We start from the raw sequence: 21468 nt of genomic DNA, 5'->3' as shown, positions 1-21468 counted from the left end.
TAAATGTGGTGAAGGTTTCTGCATCCACCACCCTTCCAGGCAGCGAGTTCCAGACCCCCACAACCCTCTGCGTGAAGAAGCTTCCCCTCAAATCACCTCTAAACCTTCCATCAGCCACTATAAAACTATGCCCCCTCGTAATTGACTCCTCCACCAAGGGAAATAGGCCCTTGCTATCCACTATATCCAAGCCCCTCAAAGTTTTATACACCTCAATGAGGTCTCCTCTCAGCCTCCTCTGTTCAAAGGAGAACAAACCCAGCCTATCCAAATCGGTCCTCAAAGCTAAGATTCTCCATTCCAGGCAGCATCCTTGTAAATCTCCTCTCCACCCTCTCCAGTGCAATCATGACCTTCCTATAATACGGTGACCAGAACTGTATTCCAGCTGTAGCCTAAACAGGAGTATTATACAATTTAATCATAACCTCCCTGCTCTTGTATTCTATGAGTCATCCAATAAACGCAAGCATTCCGTATGCCTTCTTAATCACCTTATCCATCTGGCCTGCCATTTTCAGGGATCTGTAGACAAGCACTCCAAGGTCCCTTTGTTCATCTACACTTCTAAGTGGCCTACCATTTAATGTGTGTACCCTTTCCTTATTATCCCTCCCCAAGTTCATTATCTCACACTTCTCCAAATTAAATTCCATTTGCCACTGCTCTGCCCACCTGACCAGTAGATTGATATCCTCCTGCAGTCCATGACTTTCCTCTTCATTATCAACCACACAGCCAATGTTAGTGTCACCTGCAAACTTCTTAATCGTACCTCCTATATTCAAAGCTAGATCATTGATGCATACCACAAAAAGCAAGGGACCCAGTACAGAGCCCTGCGTAACCCCACTGGAAACATTCTTCCAGTCACAAAAACATCCATCAACCCTTATAAGGTGCCTAATTGAAAGATGAGGTGCTGTTCCTCGAGCTTCATTGGAACAGTGTAAGAGGCTGAGGACAGAGTCAGAGTGGCTGGGCGATGGTGAATTAAAATGACAAGCTTAGGGTCACGCTTGTAGACTGAACAGAGGTGTAGCAAAGTGATCACCCAATTTCTCTTCAAGGAAGAAGTAGAGGGCCCTCAGACTGTCCCGGTGGGGGATAGAGGTGTATTCCTTGTACAATTACCATCTCCTTTTGTCTTGCACCATTTAATCATTCCTGCCTTCCACCTTAGCACAGACCTTCCCTTTTGTTCTTTCCTCCCCTCCCCTGCCTCTGTACTTGCTTAAAACCTGTTACATCTCTAACCTTTGCTAGTTCTGATGAAAGGTTATCGACCTGAAACTTTAACTCGTGTTTCTCTCTCCACAGATACTGCCTGACCTACTGAGTATTTTCAATACTTAAAAAAGCTATTTTATGTGTCAAAATATGATTAAAGTCTGTATAGGGCTATTTAAAAAATCCTCAGGGCATATTCAAGTAGACTCCCCAGATATGGCAATGGTTTTAAATGGATATTTTACATCTGTCTTCACCACAGACAACAATACGGAGTTACCAAGAATACATCGTACAGTTGAACATGAGAATGAAGAGCCGCAAAACATATTGGCTGCAGGTGTTGACAGAATTCATCCTAGTATACACTGATTTTCAAAAAGATTTTGACAAGGTGTCACACAATAAGTTATTTAATAAGATAGTCTTGTGATATTCCTGGACATATTTTGGGTTGGATAAGGAATTGGTTGCATGCTCATTGGCAGAACATTGTTATTAATTGCAATGGATCTCCTTGGGGACTGCTTAGTAGTGGAGTCCCACAGGGATCGATGCTAAGGCCATTGCTCTTTGCCATATTTATCAATAATCTGGATAAAAGCATTGGAGGCACTATCCATAAACTCACAGGTGATAGAGATTTATATTGTTGTTAGGTACTTAGATGAGAAAAATAGATTACACGCAGATTTAAATGCAATTACAACAGCGACAAGAATAGATAGGCTTTGAGGACATTTTAAATAATGAAAGGATTAAGATTTGGTCCATGTGGATAGGCTATTTGAGTTAGATGGGTTAGGGAGGATCAGTAAATATGCATGTAATTTATGTAAGCATAGTGCTAGTCAGATGTCAGGAGGTATTTATTTTCAGAGAAAAAGATCATCCACCTACAGAACAATGTTGGCTCGTGCAGATTAACTGCAAATGTTCAAAAGGGAGCTGGTCAAGTTCTTAACTGTGGCTGCCATCATTGCATATAAATGGTAGGTAGGGTATTAGCAAATGTGCCTCTCAGTCACTGTGGTCTGAAACTTGTTTGTTCATTTTCGGAGGTCGGAGAAGAATTTCCAGGAGGTTCTTTCCTTCCAAGATTGGCCTAGGGTTTATTTTCTCCGTTTCTTGCCTCCCCAGAAGATTGTATGGCTGGCTATTAGGGTGTGCAGGTCGGGGGCGGGAGGGGGTGGGTGAATGGTGCATAAGTTACACAAAGAGTATGGAACAAGGTTAGAGAATCAGTTGGTCTTTTCCTGTCGATCATTTTTGTATGTTCATATCGTGCCAAACTTGGGTAGTGGAAATCCAGAATTCAGGACCAACCTGACTCTCGTACAGACGAGAGTGAGACTCCTACCTACACAGTGTGTGTCACTCTACTGTCAGCTCGGACCCCGATTCTGGATTCACAGTCCAACTATATCTTGAGCATTACAATTGGTATCAGTGCTGTTAGCTTATCCAGTGGTAAAACTTGCCCCAGTTCCTTGATTACTATCCGGTGACCTGGCTGGAAGCATGCATATGTGAACATCAAGTGTATACAGACTCAAGTTTAGCTCTTTCACAAGAAACTGCAGTTGTTGTGCAAATGCACTCTAAAAAGAACATTAAAGAACATAAGAAATAGGAGCAGGAGTGGGCCATTTGGCCCCTCGACTCTGCTCGCCATTCAATATCATGGCTGATCTGATCCTAGCCTCAACTCCACTTCCCGCTCCCTATAACCCTTGACTCCCTTATCTTTCAAAAATCTGTCTATCTCCACCTTAAATATATTCAAAGACCCAGCCTCCACAGCTCTATGGAGTTGAGAATTCCACAGATTCACAACCCTCCTCCTCATTTCCATTTTAAATGGGCAACCGCTTATTCTGAAACTATGCCACCTAGTTCTAGATTCCCCCATAAGAGGAAACAACCTCTCTGCATCTACCCTGTCAAGTCCCCTCAGTATCTTATATGTTTCAATAAGATCACCTCTCATTCTTATAAACTCCAAAGAGTATAGGCCCAACCTGCTCAACTTTCTTCATCTGACAACCCCTTCATCTCAGGAATCAACTTAGTGAGCCTTCTCTGAACTGCCTCCAATGCAAGTATATCCTTCCTTAAATAGGAGACCAAAACTGTGCACAGTCCTCCAGGTGTGGTCTTACAGTTGGAGTAGGACTTTCCTACTTCTATACTCCATCCCCTTTGCAATAAAGGCCAACATTCTATTTGCCTTCCCGATTACTTGCTGTATCTGCATACTAACTTTTTGCGTTTCATGTACAAGAACACCCAGATCACTCTGTACTACAGCATTTTGTAATGCTCCCCATTTAAATTATTTGTTTTTTTATTTTTCCTACCAAAGTGAATAACCTCACATTTTCCCACATTATAGTCCATCTGCCAAATTTTTGCCCACTCACTGAGCCTATCTATATTCCTTTGTAGATTCTGTGTGTCCTCCTCACAATTTGCTTTCCCACCTATCTTTGTATCATCGGCAAATTTAGTTATGTTATACTCGGTCCCTTCATCCAAGTCATTAACATAAATTGTAAATAATTGAGGCCCCAGCACTGATCCCTGTGGCACCCCACGAGTTACAGTTTGCTAACCTGAAAATGACCCATTTATCCAGACTCTCTGCTTGCCAATCCTCTATCCATGCTAATATATTACCCCCAACCCTGTGAGCTCTTATCTTGTGCAGTAAACTTTATTGTAGCACCTTATCAAATGCTTTCTGGAAATCCAAATACATGACATCTACTAGTTCCCCTTTATCCACCATGCTTGTTTCATCCACAAAGAGCTCCAGAAAATTTGTCAAACATGATTTCCCTTTCATAAAACCATGCTGACTCTTGCTTGACTGCATTATGATTTTCTAAATGTCCTGCTACTGCTTCCTTAATAATGGACTCCAGCATTTTCCCAATGACAGATGTTAGGCTAACTGGTCTATAGTTTCCCGCTTTCTGTTTCCCTCTTTTCTTAAATAGGGGCGTTATATTTGCGGTTTTCCAGTCCGCTGGGACCTCTCCAGAATTCAGGGAATTTTGATAGATTACAACCAATGCATCCACTATCTCTGCAGCCACTTCTTTTAAGACCCTAAGATGCAGGCCATCAGATCCAGGGGACTAGGCAAACTAAGGGGACTAAAGGTGGACTAGTAACTTTATCTCTAGTAATAGTGATTGTTATAATTTCTACCCCCCCCCCCCACCTCCTCCCAAATTAGCACCTTGATTATCAATTATTGGGGTGTATTTAGTGTCCTGTACCATGAAGACCGATACAATATAGGTGTTCAAAGTCTCTGCCATTTCCCATTACTAATTCCCCAGTCTCATCCTCTAAAGGGACCAATATTTACTTTAGCTACTCACTTCTTTTTTTATAGGCCTGTAGAAGCTCTTGCTGTCTGTTTTTATATTTCTTGCTAGTTTACTCTATGATATCTTCTCTGCCTTTATCATTTTTTTTAGTCGTCCTTTGCTGGTTTCTAAAAAATGTCCCAATCCTCTGGCCTTCCACTGTCTTTCGCAACATTGTATGCCTTTGTTTTCAATTTGATACCATCCTTTACTTCCTTAGTTAGCCAGGGATGGTTCATGGTGACAGTATGAGCTGTGAGGAGGATGCTAAGAGGCTGCAGGGTGACTTGGACAGGTTAGGTGAGTGGGCAAATGCATGGCAGATGCAGTATAATGTGGATAAATGTGAGGTTATCCACCTTAGTGGCAAAAACACGAAGGCAGAATATTATCTGAATGGCGGCAGATTAGGAAAAGGGGAGGTGCAACGAGACCTGGGTATCATTGGACATCAGTCATTGAAAGTTGGCATGCAGGTACAGCAGGTGGTGAAGGTGGCAAATGGTATGTTGGCCTTCATAGCTAGGGGATTTGAGTATAGGAGCAGGGAGGTCTTGCTGCAGTTGTAAAGGGCCTTGGTGAGGCCTCACCTGGAATATTGTGTTCAGTTTTGGTCTCCTAATCTGAGGAAGGACGTTGTTGCTATTGAGGGAGTGCAGTGAAGGTTCACCAGATTGATTCCCGGGATGGCAGGACTGACATACGAGGAGAGACTGGATCGACTGGGCCTATATTCACTGGAGTTTAGAAGGATGAGAGGGGATCTCATAGAAACATATAAAATTCTGATGGGACTGGACAGGTTAGATGCAGGAAGAATGTTCCCAATGTTGGAGAAGTCCAGAATGAGGGGACATAGTCTAAGGATAAGGGGGTAAGCCATTTAGAACGGAGATGAGGAGAAACTTCCTCACTCAGAGAGTTGTTAACCTGTGGAATTCCCTACCGCAGTGTTGTTGATGCCAGTTCATTGGATATATTCAAGAGAGAGTTAGATATGGCCTTATGGCTAAATGGATCAAGGGGTATGGAGAGAAAGCAGGAAAGGGGTACTGAGGTAAACAATCAGCCATGATCTTATTGAATGGTGGTGCAGGCTCGAAGGGCTGAATGGCCTACTCCTGCAGCTATTTTCTATGTTTCTGTCTTTCCCTTAGCATCTTTTTTTCTCACTGGAATAAATCTTTGCTGAGAGTTATGAAATATCTCCTTAAATGTTTGCCACTGCTTTTCTACAGTCTTACCCTTTAATATATTTCCCCAGTCCACTTTAACCAACTCTGCCTTCATACCTTTATAATTACCTTTAAGTTCAGGACACTAGTTTGAGACCTAGCTTTCTCACCCTCAAACTGACTTTGAAATTCTACCATGCTATGATCACTCTTCCCAAGAGGATCCTTCACAACAAGATCAATTGTACATTACCAGATCTAAAATAATTTGCTCCCTGATTGGTTCCACAACATAGTGTTCCAAGAAACTATCCCGCATACACTCTATGAACACTTCAAGGCTACCTTTGGACAAATCAAATTGGCAATGTGAAGATTAAAATTGCCCATGATTATTGACGTACCTTTCTTACAAGTCTCCATTATTTCTTGATTTATACTCGGTGCTAAAGAGTGGCTACTGTTTAGGGGCCTATAGACTACTCCCACCAGTGACTACTTTCTCTTATTTCTTATCTCCACCCAAACTGATTCTACATTGTGATCGTCTGAGCCAGTTTTGAGCTACAGTAGCTTCTAATTTAAATTGTTTTGTTCATAACCCTCTTTACTGCAAACAGATGTTTTCTGTCAAATTTCCCCTTTCCTGAAGGTGTTGACTCTTAGCTTGAGTATGGCTTCACAGGTGTTGGGTGCTCTCTGGTACCTCATCCAAATGGCCATCCTTCACGCGAGAGTCGAGGCAGTGACCATCAGCAGGCTTTTCAACTTTAGGAGCATCACAGCTAAAGCTGATCCTGTATTTACCCAATACTGAAACACTCCCAGTGGGTTCAATGGATAATTATAAGTGGAAACCTTGACTAATTTTTAATTTCTCTAATTTAGCAGCACTAAGGCTATTAGTAGTGCCCTAATGCCATTTAACTGAGATCGGTTAACTCAGTACAGACCGGGGCCTAATATGCTCATCACTCAGGACCTCTAATGGCAAATTTTGTCATCTTAAACATGTCATCTTAAATTGCACATGCCCAAGACCTGTTCTGTGGCAAAATACTAAATAACCTTATACTCACCTCATACAAAATGGTCGTATTGGCATGAAGGAGTGGGGCATAGCAAATATAGGAATGTCCTACTACCCAGCCTAGATCAGAGGCTGCAAACCAGACCTGGAAAATAAAAAAACAAACAATCTTTGTACAAATATACTATAAAAACTTCTTATAAAAATCTTTCACAAGTAATGGAATTAAACTTTACTTCACCAGGCTTCAGACCATATACTTTTGACATAGTCCAGTTTAGCATCACTGCATAGCCACCAGATGGACGAACAACTCCCTGAAAAACATTTTTAACAATCGTTTGGCTTGTGCACGTGATCCCACGCAAGGTGGTGCCAGCACATTACAAAATATATCATCCTCAGGTTAGAGAAGCGAAAAGAAGCAAGGGTCTCTACTCGAGTGTGAGCAAGTGATCACTGATGTAAGTGTGCATGTGCATATATAAAGCTTATACAGGCAAGGATAGTATAGGGTTTCACTATTCTGCACTCAGGGTTGAACAATCTGTCAATACTTGCCTTGCTCACAGGTGAAGAATAATCATTTGGATGTGCTAACGGGGGTCTTCCAGGAAACAGAGAAGAAACCACCAACAAAATGGAAGAGAAGTATGAATGTCACGAATGCAAATGCCCAGTTGGCACAATAACTTGCATTTATGTAGCACCTTTAATGTAGTACCTTTAATGTAGTAAAACGTCCCAAGGTGCTTCACAAGAGCGTAATCAAACAAAATCTGACACCAAACCACATAAGGAGATATTAGGGCAGATGATTAAAAGTGGCATCAAAGTTTTAATGAGCATCTCAAAGGAGGAACGGAGAGGTAGAGAGCTTCAGAGAGGAAATCTGAAGAGTAGGGACTTGGCAGATGAAGGCACAACCACCAATCGTGGAGCGATTAAAATCGGAGATGCGCAAGAGGCCAGAATTGGGAGAGAGCAGATATTTCGGAGGGTTGCAAGACTGGAGGAGGTTACAGAGATAGGGATGGGGCGTGGCCATGGAGGGATTTGAAAACAAGGACAAAAATTTTAAAATCAAGGCGTTGCTCAACCGGGAGCCAACGTAGGTCAGCGAGCACAGGGGCGATGGTTGAATGGGACTTGGTGCGAGTTTAGGATATGGGCAGAAGAGTTTTGGATGAGCTTAAGATTAGGCAGGATGGAAGATGGGAGGCCAGCCAGGAGTGCATTGGAATAGTTAAGTCTAGAAGTAACAAAGGCATGGATGAGGATATCAGCAACAGATGTGCTGAAACAGTGGCGGAGTCGGGCGAGGTTATGGAGATGGAAGTAGGCAGGCATAGTAACGGCACAGATATATGGCCGGAAGCTCATTTCAGGTCAAGTATGACACCAAGGTTACGAACAGCCTGGTTCAGCCTCAGATTTTTGCCAGGGAAAGGGATGGAGTTGATGGCTACGGAATGGAGTTTGAGTTGGGAACCAAAAACAATGGCTTCGGTCTTCCCAATATTTAGTTGGAAGAAATTTCTGCTCATCCAGTACTGGATGTCAGACAAGCTGTCTGACAATTTAGAGTCAGTGGTGTGATCCTGAGAGGTGGCAGTGGTGGTGAGGTGGAGCTGGACGTTGTCAGCGAACATGTGGAACTGACATGTTTTTGGATGATGTCACTGAGGGGCAGCACATAGATGAGAATTGGGAGGGGGCGAAGGATAGATCCTTGGGAGCCTCCAGAGGTAATCGTGCAGGAGTGGGAAGAGAAACCATTGCAGGTGATTCCCTGGCTACGACTGGATAGATAAGAATGGAATGAGTGCAGTCCCACGCGGCTGGACGACAGAGAGGCATTGGAGGAGGGTGGTGTGGTCAACCCTGTTAAAGGCTGCAGAATGATGGAGAAGGACAAGGAGGGATAGTTTACCATGGTCACAGTCACATAAGATGTCATTTGAGAAATATGCAAAACATTCTAGGCATCATTGATGTTCATAATTTGTTGGGTATGATATCAACAAAGTTTTACACTGGTATAGATATCAAATATACAATTCTCTTTTAACAGTTATAAAATATATCTGTACAAACATAACAGAAAATCTTTAGCATCTTTCAAAATGAACTCATGTGGGACACTGTACCTACAAGTCTGTACTGTTGAAATTTCTACTAGAGAAACCCAAGCCAAGACAAGGGTTTTGTACCTTCGGCATTCCTGTAGTCCCTGATGTATAAATGATATACAAGGGATGGTCTGAAGACACTGGGACACAGTCATGACACTGAGCAGCAGTAACCTCTTCATCCCAGTCTAACGCATGACCAGAGGTCAAATGAGCACTTTCCTACAACAGATTGTAAAAATATACAAATCAGAAATACTTTGCTGAATGGATAATTTTTACCATGAAATCTGTAGAATTTTTCACAAGTGTCAAGTTGTAGCAACTGTATTTGATCAAATGGCTATTTAATTTTATTTAGATTCATTAGTGCTGTAAAATGGAACATTCTTCTGGGACATCTAGCATCAGCATGAGTCAGATCAGCATCTTATCTACTCTGCCCAACCCCAACCTCAGAAGAGTGTGAATTTTCCATTTCCCACACAAGTCATACCCTCTCCAAGTGAGACTGCCAATGCAAAAGTTTGAGAAAAATACATTGATGTAGCACATCACATCACCACAACTTTTCAAATCATTTCACACAATCAAATCCAAAACTAATTTGTGCAAAATCACAGATGGTCTTGTAACATCCACCAAGAGCTGGGTTGAAACTGCACAAATTAATTTGCTCATGACTCTTCTAGCTAATATAGACTAAGGGAAGACAATCATCTCATCAGGTTGGGCTAGACTCAAATCTAGGTCATGGAGGTGGAAGTGCACTGTGCTAAATTACCACCCCACTAATGGCTAAATGACTTTCATAATGAACAGTGTCAAATCAAAAATATAAGTTTGAAGGTTCCCCAATGGTTCAACATGTAGCTGAGCCATACACACCCAGTAAGGTGCCAGGCTTGACCCTTGATGTACGCAGAATTAGGTGGTGATCTCAGCTGCAGCAACTACAAGGAGAGGAATGCACATGGGCCAGCACTTCTGGGTTTAGGAGGAATAATTTGCCAGAGCTTCTGCTCCTATTTTCTATTCAGTGACCAGCTGTTAGAAATAAGTGTGTGGGCATTCACAAGACAGATACAACAACAACTTGCATTTGTACAGTATCCCTAACACAGAAAACATTCTAAGACACTTCACAGAGATGTAATCAAAAACATGGATGATGAGTCAAAGGACATACGAAGAGGGGTGACCAAAGACTTGGTCAAAGTGTGGGTTCTATGCCAAAATGTCAGCACTTTGAGTCTGATACTCACCATGTTATGTCGGTTGTAGATGATGACTTTATCTGGCTTATGTTGACCCATTTCCAAAGCTTTTTCCAACAGTGGTACATACTCTACTCTTCTCCCTGGCTCAATTCCAAATGATGCTGTCGCAATCAGCTTTGGCTAGAGTATATGAAAATAAATAAAGATGTAATTCAAGAAATGATAAACATCTATTTTTTTCATTTCACCATGTAAATATAATCTCACTGCCTTATACAGATACACATGTTAAATCAACAGAAATAAGTAGATTGAAAGTGCAGGATATCCAACAAAATAAAAAGTTGTGGTGGTGATTTTGCTATCTTCCTGCTCATGTACTAAATCAGCCGTTCTCTGCAACAAACCATTTATTAGTCATTCAAGAGATTAACTCCGTTTGTTTTGCAATGGATAATAGGTCTTTTTACATCTAATTGGTTTAGTAAATTATACCATTTTTCATTTCTACAATAGTACAGGCCACACAAGAGGGAGGGGCAGCAATATAAAGTTGCTTACCAGAAAGTTAACCAGTAGTAGTTGCTTTTACTTATGAAACCTTTTCTAAAATGTTTGATGGTATAGAAATTTTAAATCAATTATTATTTATGACATCACTATAGAATGGAACAACAAAAACAAAAATAATAAACTGCAAAGAAATGTTGTCCTCAATCTTAAATTCAAGACGTGTTACTAAAGATTGTGACAAAACAGTTACAAAGTTGTTCCACATTAATGTATCCTGATGTTAAAAGGGTCTCAAGATGTCACCTAATTCTATCTTGGAGACAGACATCCCAAGTGATTTTGCTCAGGGAACTGCCTGAATTGTTCACGCTTTGTGAAAGGTAACTAAGAAAGAAGAATGTGAAAAAGGGAGAAAATGCAAAACGGTCAGGCTTGACTATGATGTCCTAGGTAGTCGAATAGTGTGCATTCATTCTCAGAGTTCATAAATGAGTAATGGTCTCTTCGCAAAAGGTACGGATGAGTAGAATCATATGCAAGCAAAGAATTACCATCGGGAGGGGAGGGGAGGGGAGAAAACTGTTGGGAAAGAAAGAAATTCCCAATTTTCCCAATTATATTCAACTTTTGCAAACTAGGGTTTTTAAAAACTCAATTATGGGCTGAACAAATGATCAAAGCTAACATTTGTGTTCTAGTAAAAAGGCACGTCACCAGCATACGATTTAAAAAAATGTTAATTCATTTATCATTAATTAAATCCTTAAATAGATATGGCCATAATAAATCTAAAAGATTTTATAATAAGGGGTATAGAATATAAAAGTCGAGATGTAATGGTGAATCTATATAAAATTTAGTCAGACCAAAGGTGGTGTAGTGTGCACAGTTTTGGGCTCCACACCACAGGAAAGGTGTTGAGGCAACAGATAGGGGGCTGGATTTTAGGCTTTTCTGTTTTCGGGGCGAAAATGGAGGCGGGACGGGAAAGTTATCGGCCAGGAATAGGTTGCGCTATAGTAAGGAATTATCGCCACCTGGGCCCTACGCCAGGATGCGCAACATGAAGGGAGGAGTTGTACAACTTTCAAGGAACAAAAATAGGAACCTTGAACTAAAGTGCCGGGCCGTGTGCGCTCCGAGAGAGGCCGTGGGGGGTGGGGTGGGGAAGGAAACCTTAAAAAAAACACAAAAAATTCCCAAAACATTGCCCACGCCACCACAACACAAAATCGCTAAAAAAAAATGAACAAACCCTCACACTTACCTTTACCTTCCTCACTGCCGCCAGCATGGCTGGACCGCTCTGGTTTCCCAGGCGGTCATTGCGAGCCACGATTCCAGGCGCACGGGTTGGGTTCCAGTCAAAACTCGAACGGTGTCGCAATGAGGGGCGTTGCACACCAGCGCAGCTCTTCCCAGCACTGCCGCAAAACCCAACCCAAAGGTCGCGACCGGACGCAGGAGACCTTGCCGTCCCATTTGGCACCACCCGGAGCGTAAAGGACCGGGAAATCCAGCCCAGGGTTTACTACAGACTCACTAGGATACTGCCCGCTGCCTGATAATCAAAAACACAAATATGAAGTCTTGAAAAATAGGAGGGGGGGAAAAAAGGGATAATTTTATATAGAGGCGTTTAAAGTTATGAAGAGATGGGGCAGAGTAGATAGAAAAAGACTGTTTCCAGTGGTTGAGGGGTTTAGAAAAAGGGAGCATCATAAGAAATGGGAGCAGGAGTAGGTCATTTGGCCCCTCGAGCCTGCTCCGCCATTCAATAAGATCATAGCATCAATATCTATCCCATCGATATGGGATAACATAAGAAATTTAGGACAGGAAGCAGGGAGAACAGTTTTTGCTTAAAAAATCCTTTGTTCACCATTTTTTCTCAGTAGCTGAAATTTCCATAATCCAAAATACCCAACAACTACAACTTGCATTTATATAGCTCCTTTAATGTAGTGAAACGTCCCAAGGCACTTATCAAGCGAGTTATCAAAGAAAATTTGACACCGAGCCTCATAAGGAGATATTTGGACAGACGACCAAAAGCTTGGTCAAAGAGGTCGGTTTTAAGGAGTGTCTTAAATGAGAGACAGAGGTAGAGAGGAGGCATGGTTCTGGGAGTGAATTCCAGTACTTGGGGCCAAGGCAGCTGAAGGCATGACTGCCAATGCGCAAGAGGCCTGAACTGGTGGAGCGCAGAGATCTCAGAGCGTTGTGGAGCTGAAGAAGGTTGCAGAGAATAGAGAGGGCGAGGCCGTGGAGGAATTTGAAAACAAATATGAACATTTTAAAATCCAGGCGTTGCTCAACTAGGAGCCAATGTATGCCAGCAAGCCCAGGGGTGATGGGTAAACAAGAGTTGGTGCGAGTTAGGACATGGGCAGCAGTTTTGGATAATCTAAAGTTTATGCAGGGTGGAAGATGGGAGGTCAGCCAAGAGTGCGTTGGAATAGTCAAGTCATCATAGGCAGTCCCTTGAAATGAGGATGACTTGCTTCCACGCCAAAAAAGGATGAGTTCACAGGTGTTTCAATGAAGGACCTAATATTCCAGATCCCGAACTACATCCTGAAGGGAGGAAAATGCCCGTGCATGGATTTTTTTAATGTGTTTGTGGCCGTTGCACACCAGCCACCACTCGGGCTTGACAGAGCTCGATCTTGGTCCAGTGGCAAAGGTTATCCAAAACGACTGGAGACCTGCTCCACTGCACGGGCCTAGTGCGCACACGTATCACCATGTGGGCTGGCCTCTGCTGCCCCTGGGCCCGTGGCCCCGAACTCACGCCTCTCCAGGGCCCCATCACGTCCTTCTACAATCTCGCCACTCCTGCTTTATCTGCCCACGCTCCAATCACCGACCTGGACCTTGATGACGTCACTCTTTGCTGCCATCGCCCTCCTGCACCAGCTCCACGCTGCTCCCAGGCCGCCGCACCTCCGCTCCTTTTATGGCCCCGACCTGTGGCTGGAGTTCTCACGCAGGTCGGGGCCTCCACGTCAAGTATAGAGGTAACAAAGGCATGGTTGAGGGGTTTCAGCAGCAGGTGAGCGGAGGCAGGGGCAGTGACGGGTGATGTTACAGAGGTGGAAGTAGGCGGTCTTGCTGATTGAGTAGATCTGTGGGCGGAAGCTCATCTCGGGGTCAAATACAACACCGGGGCTGGATTTTCCGCTTGATGCTGCCTCTGTTTTTGCCCCAGAGGGGTGGGTAATGGCGATGGTGAGCTCTTCCAGGCGGGCGGCCAGCTTCCAGCGCCTCCCCGGGGTTTTCGGGGGCCGGTTTCAGCGGGGCGCAGAGCATTCCCGCCCGGAAGAGGGGAGTCGGTATGCAACGTCCCTGGTTGCAACACCGGCTCGATTTTTGGCTCCCGCCAATTCCGTGCTGGGACTGGCTGTGAAAGCGGGCGGTCTGACCTGTAGCAACTGCAGTGAGGTAAGGATTGCCGACCTTGAGAAAGCGTGATTGGTTTTTATTTATTTTTTTTGCGATTTATGTTGTGGTGGCGTGCGTTACGCTGTGGTGGCGTGCGTTATTTATTGGGCATGTTTTTAGTGTTTCCTTTTTCTCCCCAAGCCTCTCAGAGCGCTCCGGAATCAGCTGTTTAGCTCGGGATTTTCACATGCTCAGCCGGTCTAGCACCCTGAGAGAGGTGGGCAACGCGTCCCCTAGCGCTCCGTCCAGCTGCCGAATTTTGCTGACTGAAGCGCAAAGTGTTCCCGGGCCCAATCTTTACCTCCCCGCCGCCATTACTGCCCCGAAATGAGCAACGCTGAAAATCCAGCCCCACGGTTGCAAATGGTGTGGTTCAGCCTCAGACTGTTGCCACGGAGAGAAATGCAGTCAGTGCCTAGGAAACAGAGTTTATGGCCGGGACTGAAGAAAATAGCTTCGGTCTTCCTAATATTTAAATTGAATAAAACCATTAAAAATGACATATTCCACGATAAAATTAGTCTGAAGTTTTCTGAGTACCTGAGTGACATGACATTTTTTATATAAAGTCTTCTCTCAAAAGTCTGGCTGTGAGGTTTATTTTTTGAGCTAGAGCTGTCAGTTAACATTACTAAAATGTTGAAATCTGGAGCACATGCAGTTTTCCCACCATGAATTTGCAGATTTTCTTAATGCCGTTTGCCCTGTGAAAAGATTTGAATTTTGGGGTTGAATTCCTCGCTTCATCCATTTTTCTGCAATGCTGCAAAATTCCAGGAACATCCCTTCAGTGCTTCTAAATCTTGTGTATGTAGCCACTCTGTTAATGACTCCACGAGGCAGGGGTATGGTACTTAAACTGTGAAGTCTGGAGTGAGGACACCAAGAGGTGAACTCCCTTTTATACTGGGTTACCTGCAGTGTGCAGGTAACCGTTCGGTCTCCAGCAGCAGCACCCTCTGGTGTACAGCTAAGGTGTGTACAGGGTGAAGGTACATTCAGTGTTACAGTAATCATAACATTGTCGGCATGCATACATAACACTAAACCTCACAGCCACCCTCCTGCAGTGTCAAACCCCCAGAACACAACCGCCCAGTCCCACCAAAGCTCAGAACCCTCTTTCCGATACTGTTAAATCCTATGACTCCTTCCCTAATGTTGCTAAAGGCAGGATTTACTTCCTTTCTGCTATATCTTGTCTACTATCTTGCTCTGTATCCTGGATTCCAAAGAGATAAACGTTGAGCTTGTAGGCAAAGTAACATACTATTGATAATCATCAAGGCCACTGATTTACAGTTTTCACAGAAAAATGGACAGAATGCTACAAATCTAATAACACAATGGGCCCGAAATTCAGCACCGCTGGAAAGCTGGTGCTACCCCCACCTCTTGTGACCATTAACGCCGAAATTTTTTCGTGGCTGGGCCACCCCATATTCAGCTCCAAAAGTGAACGAATGGGTTCCAGTGCTAATGAACCCTTCCAAAGTGAATTTTTCAGCAGTGTGGCTGGCTTAATTTGAGCGTTATCACCAGAGAGATTCAGCATGCGAGTAAGGGTTTCTAATGAGCCAGCTGCTCCTGGCCTTTAAGGCCCCGAGGGTGGAGGGGGAGGGGAAGGAGGTTGGCAGAGTAGCTGGTGTCAGAGGTGCAAGGAGAGCCAACAGGTTCACTGATAGGGAGCTGGAGACACCGATGGATGTTGTGCAGGACAGAAGAAGAATACTGTTTCCTGACGTGGGGAGACCTGGCAGACCGCCAGTACGTAATGCATGGAGGGAGATTCCAGGGGAGGTGTCAGGCACCTCCATATGTGTGAGGACACACCCTCTCAGGAGGGTGCTGGCCAGTCTGCACCCGGCCCTTCCAGGGTTGCGATAGGGACGACGCCACCTAGCTCTGGGACGATGGGGATTCTCCTCCTCCTCCTCAGGTGGTACTGTTGGCCCGACCTCCAGCGGCTGTCCCCTCAAGATGGCCATGTTGTGCAGCATGCAGCAGACCACGACGATTATGGAGACCCGTTGAGGAGAGTACTGCAAGGTGCCACCAGAGCGGTCCAGGCACCGGAACCTCTGTTTAAGGATGCCTATGCACTGCTCGATGATGCACCTGGTGGCACAATGAGTGTCATTGTAAGCATGCTCTGGCGCTGCCCTGGGGTTCCGTAGAGGAGTGGGCAGCCAAATGGACAGGGGATATCCCTTGTCCCCAAGCAGCCAACCGCAATCCTGATTCGGGCCGGTGAAGACAGCGGGCACACTGGTCTGGTGCAGAATGAACGAATCATGGCTGCTGCCTCCCTTGCCCGCTGCCTGTCTGCACGGTGCTGACAGCGACACCTTCACCTGTGTGCCGCCCGGCTTCGGAGCAGGTGTACCAGGTGTCGCCCTCCCAACACACCTCCCATCCTCAGGGTGAATGAACCCTGCCAAGCAAGTGTCTGCAGCCCACAGGCCTCCACTAAAGAGACAGACCTGAAAGTTGTACAGAAGTACAGGGGTATGTGCAAACCTCTGAGCAGCACTCAGCAGGTTTAATATAGTTTTATTAACTGTTTGGCTCTATCAAAAGATAAATACTGCGGATGCTGAAAAATGAAAAAAACACTAATAATTAATAAAACTATTTTTTTTACCTACCAAAGAGCCCAGCTGTGTCTCGTTCGAGCATCGCATCGAAAAGCTCGTCCTGTACATCTGTACAACTTTCAGGTCTGACTCTTTAGTGGAGTCCTGTGGGCTGCAGAGACCCGCTTGGCAGGGTTCACCCCGAGGATGGGAGGAGTGTTGGGAGGGCAACACCTGGTCAGAAGCCGGGTGGAAAGTAAGAGAAGGCGTCGCCGTCAGCACCGTGCAGGTCCTACCTTTTCCTCGGTGAATTTCACTGTCCTGGTGGCTTTCCAGCGACCCGCACGCTGCAGAGCTCACCACTGGAAACTTACCTGTACAGCGGCTTCACCGCGCCATTTCCGGTGGAAGTGAACACCGCTCAAATCCTCCCCGAGCTGAATATGGCTCGGGGAGCGAAAAGTACCCGACCGCGCGCGGTGGCCCATCGATTTTGTCGATCGACCGGCCAAACTCCGAGGTAGCCGTCCCTTCGGGGACAGTGAATTTCGGGCCCTATGTAACAAAAGCACAATTTGACTTATTCAGTCACTGCAAACGAATAGCCCAATAATACATTGTGCATTACATGGCATAGCTCTCCATTTTAAATAAAATTGCATCTCAAAGTGGAAGGGATTATCTAGTAGTAATATAAAACTAGTGGCTGATGCTCATTTCCTGTCCTTCATCACACTTCAAGGATAGTACTCAAAATTTTATGTCAGACTCTGACAAAAAAAGTACATACAAGCAAATGCACTCTCGAGGAACATAACTATCAGAGCCACAATTTCTGCAGCTGTTTAAACAGACGAGCAGAAGACTAATGGATCGAGCTTTGTACAGTGCAATATATAAAAAGTGCACATCTTCTGATTTACTGCAAGCAGCACAATAGGAGATGCTTTAGTATAAAATAACCGGACACCCAACAGGTAATTCTACAATCCCGCACTTTAAGCGAGGAATCACACTCATAGGAAGCAAAGATTGGACTGCTGTCACCCTGTCTCAGAATTGTGTCCCCTTTGATTGAGAGAGCAGGATTGGGAACTTAACCCCTTCAGGGCTCAATCCTGTCAATCACACTTCAAATATCTGCGTCACGCATAAACTACACAAAGTCAGTCCAAAAGCAAAATACCGTGGATGCTGGAAATCTGAAATAAAAACAGAAAATGCTGGAAATACTCAGCAGGTCAGGCAGCATCTGTGAAGAGAGAAGCAGAGTTAGCGTTTTGTAAGGACAGGAACATTAAACCCATGTAATGCATAATTATTCTGTTGCTGAGGCGACGCTGCCTTGCTTCAAGTCCACAAAGTCTAATTTCTGTTAAGTAAACCTGGGGTGAACTCAAAGTTTAATTGCTCTTTGGTTTGTAGATCAGATCCTAGCTTATTTTTTTAGGTGGTAAAGATATTCTGGTTTGTGTGCCATTTATAATCGGAGTTGATCAGGATACGGGGCTTATAAACTGGGGCCATTAGCAAAATTTCAAGTCCCACATATCTGCACAAAACTCTGTCAAATGCACAATACTTTAAACTAACTAAACTAGTGATTTAAATGATGTAAATAATAATACTGAACCATGAGGCACAACAGCTTTGGTTCTGTACGGTAATCCCTTACAGTCAACACATCTAAAAGGAATTGCCTCTCTGGTATTGATCATCAGCTCTTCCTTCCAACTTTTAGCCCAGATTGCAATGCGCAACTTCTCTATACTGTAATTCAGTTTGTACTATACCGGTTTCCCAACGTTATATTTTGATCAGGTGTGACTCATTTTAACTTATTACCTTAGCATGGTCAATACGAACAGAAAGCTCTTTTGATGCAAAGCCACCAAATATCAAGCTGTGTATGGCTCCAATTCGAGCACAAGCCAACATCGTGTACATCGCCTGTGGGATCATTGGCATGTAAATGACAACACGATTCCCCTTCTTTACTCCATGTTTGACCAGGACACCAGCCAACCGTGAAACCTACATTGTTTCAAAAAAAATAAAGGAGATATTTTAAAAATTGACCAACAACTATTACTTTTAGAATTACTTTGTTGTGTAAAAAAAAAAATGCTTTTTCTTATTATTTCAAGCAGTACAGAGTCAATCAAATCAACACTTACTATATATACTCAGGTATTACATATGAAATTGAACAAGAGAACTGTGTTTAATGTATTTTCAAGGGCATGCCATCTCATTTGGTTACTGTGTCCAAACACATCAAGTCTGGCAAATCTTTGAAAAGTGAAGGACTGCTATATTGTTTTGAAATTAGGAATTTACAGTGTAAAATCCACAGCTCAAACCTTAGTCTAACAGGGATATTAATCACAGTGGGTTCTAGTGGGTGATTCATGGCATCAGAGCTTCATCTCACTGGAGAATCAAGGGCCGAGAGTTTCTGGGGGGTCAGCGGGCAGGCCTGATGGGAAAGTATTTTTTTCCTCAGCAGGTCGGGACCCTGCTGTGAACCCGCCGCCACGTGTCTTTACCAAATATTGGGTCTGCGAGCGCTGAGCAGACCTGGTGCATAGCGAAGGGGGAGCCAATTTAAATGATTAGTGGCTTGTTTACAGTCACTTAACAATGGTTTTAAACTGACCTTTTGAATTTGACAGCTCGCCCACGCGTTTCATGCTGTTGCGAGACCTTGTCTGTGAAGCTGAGACAGGAGTTCAGTGGCCATTGAATCAGCTGATGAGTCGACAGCTTCAAATGTCAAGTAATAGCTCCCACTTTGCAGAGATATCTTCCCTCAACCACAAGCTCTTCCTCACTGCATTTCCACAACAAATTCACCATGCTGCAAGTCTTTACACAAGTCTCCATCCAGTCTGACCTCATTACCTCTCTCACCTTTGACAGATCGCTTCTGTCATCTCTACTTCACCAGCCATCTATTCCATCAGCATGGGTGCCCCCTCACCTTGGTCCTCAGAATCACACCACGATCAGCCCCAACACCAGCAACACCAGGCACACCAGCAGCATCAACACCACCAACCTTCTCCACAAACACCTGATGCTGCACAGGACAGAGGGCATCAGCATCTGACCACATTAATGCCCAGGGATGGCCTCACCATGGCCAAATTTACGTCACTTGGTGCGGTACACCCTAGCTGCCACATGATGCGCCAGGTTAGCACCACCCCACACCAACACTATAAAGCATCACTACATTGCCCAAGCCATTCCTTTCACACTCATCAACCATTGTGGAGAGTACACTTATGTCTCACCATTCACTGCAACTCACTAAGCCATTTCCACAGGTGCCCACAAATCTGCCCAAGAATGCAAAGCGTTGAAAACAAAGCTTTCAATGTTTGACACCATATTAGCAGAAACTTTACATGGACATTGCAGCACTGCACCTTTGTCAGTGTTTGCAGCACATCAGTACTGTAGCACACTGACAGCACAACTGTCAAAATCAATGTGGACATGGTCCCGTTAACGAAAGTGGCTGATGATGTATCATCAAATGACATCACTAGCCCTGCTTCCTCTAACTGACCGGGAAACATGCTTGGCAGCCTTAACAAGCCCAAATCAAGGGAGATTCATTTAGACAGCAGGCTGGAACCAGCAGCGGGGTCAGGGGCTGCCACCGATGTCGCCCACCACCGACCTGCTGAGGTTAGTAAAATCACGGCCAAGGAATCAAAACACATACCATTCTCTGCTAAAGTAAGGATTGCCTGGACCCGAAAAACAAAAGTTTGGAAATTCTAGGAGGAAAGCTACATAATCTGGTGCTACTTTTTCATTTGTTTCCACTTAAGATTTAATAAATGAGAATTGCATTTAAACATTCCTATATGTTAATGATTGGGGAATAGCAGAGTAGGAGCCATAGAATAGAAAGTGTCAGATTGGGAGCTGAAGTCTATGGGGGGGGGGGGGATATGTAATCCCCAAAACAGGTGGGTTTGGGTCAGGTGGGAGGATAAAGTGGTAGAAATCTGAATCCCGACCCCAACCCACCTTCAAATCGCACACTTACGGTTTTAATGGAGGTGGGCGACCAATCTGCTCTCAGGAGGTGGGTGGCACTTTAAATATTATAATGAGGTGGCATGCCTCAATTTGAAGCTCCATTTTAAATTTAGCTCTGGTCAGGAGTGTATCACAGGCCTCGGGGAACCCGCCAGCCAAAGGAAGGAGAGAACTGCTGGACCCAGTGGGTAAGTGCCTTTCCACTTTCGTACTGGATCCAGCTTCCATCCCAGCGTCCAATGACCCCCCCCCCCCAACTTCCCCCACGAGGTCTCCGACCCTGCCCCCGCCCCCTCACCACCACCCCCAAGATCTGGTCCCCCCAAACCTTCGCATCTCCCCCGACTTCCCTCACGAGGTCTCGACCCTGTCCGAACCCCCCCCCACCTCCCCTCCCCCTCCAAACGAGGAGGCTAGGAGATTTAACAATTTCATCTAAACTAAATTTCTCAAACTTTATAATATATGAAAGAGGGCTGCTCAAAGTTTAGATTATTTTTTCAAGATCATTCTTGTACTTTAATGAAAAAGAGTTCTGTTATCTCAATGAACATCCTTTGAGCGCACTCCTAGAAAATGGAGATGAAAATTATGAACCACAGACACATTATTGAATACTCATGTTGCATGGGATCCAATCAGACAGAATTACAGCCAGTGAAATCCCTGATAAAGAAGGCACAGTCGTTTGGCTTAGCTGGAAGACCCA

At 44.4% G+C, this 21468-nt stretch overlaps 1 protein-coding gene across 1 annotated transcript in view; it reads right to left on the bottom strand.

The window, feature by feature from the left end:
- acss3 (acyl-CoA synthetase short chain family member 3) overlaps positions 1-21468 on the bottom strand; it is a 95369-nt gene that overhangs the window by 61273 nt on the left and 12628 nt on the right. Inside the window, exons 3-7 of the mRNA XM_070901571.1 lie at positions 18546-18734; positions 10213-10347; positions 9029-9169; positions 7052-7132; positions 6865-6960 (exon numbers count right to left, since the gene is read on the bottom strand). Coding sequence (XP_070757672.1) covers positions 6865-6960; positions 7052-7132; positions 9029-9169; positions 10213-10347; positions 18546-18734 — 642 coding nt within the window. The remainder of the gene's footprint in view (positions 1-6864; positions 6961-7051; positions 7133-9028; positions 9170-10212; positions 10348-18545; positions 18735-21468) is intronic.

The sequence above is a fragment of the Pristiophorus japonicus genome, chromosome 15 (assembly GCF_044704955.1).
Source record: "Pristiophorus japonicus isolate sPriJap1 chromosome 15, sPriJap1.hap1, whole genome shotgun sequence".
In the NCBI taxonomy this organism is placed as follows: Eukaryota; Metazoa; Chordata; class Chondrichthyes; family Pristiophoridae; genus Pristiophorus; species Pristiophorus japonicus.
The sequence above is the reverse complement of the archived record's forward strand: the minus strand, read 5'-3'. Positions and strand labels throughout refer to the sequence as shown.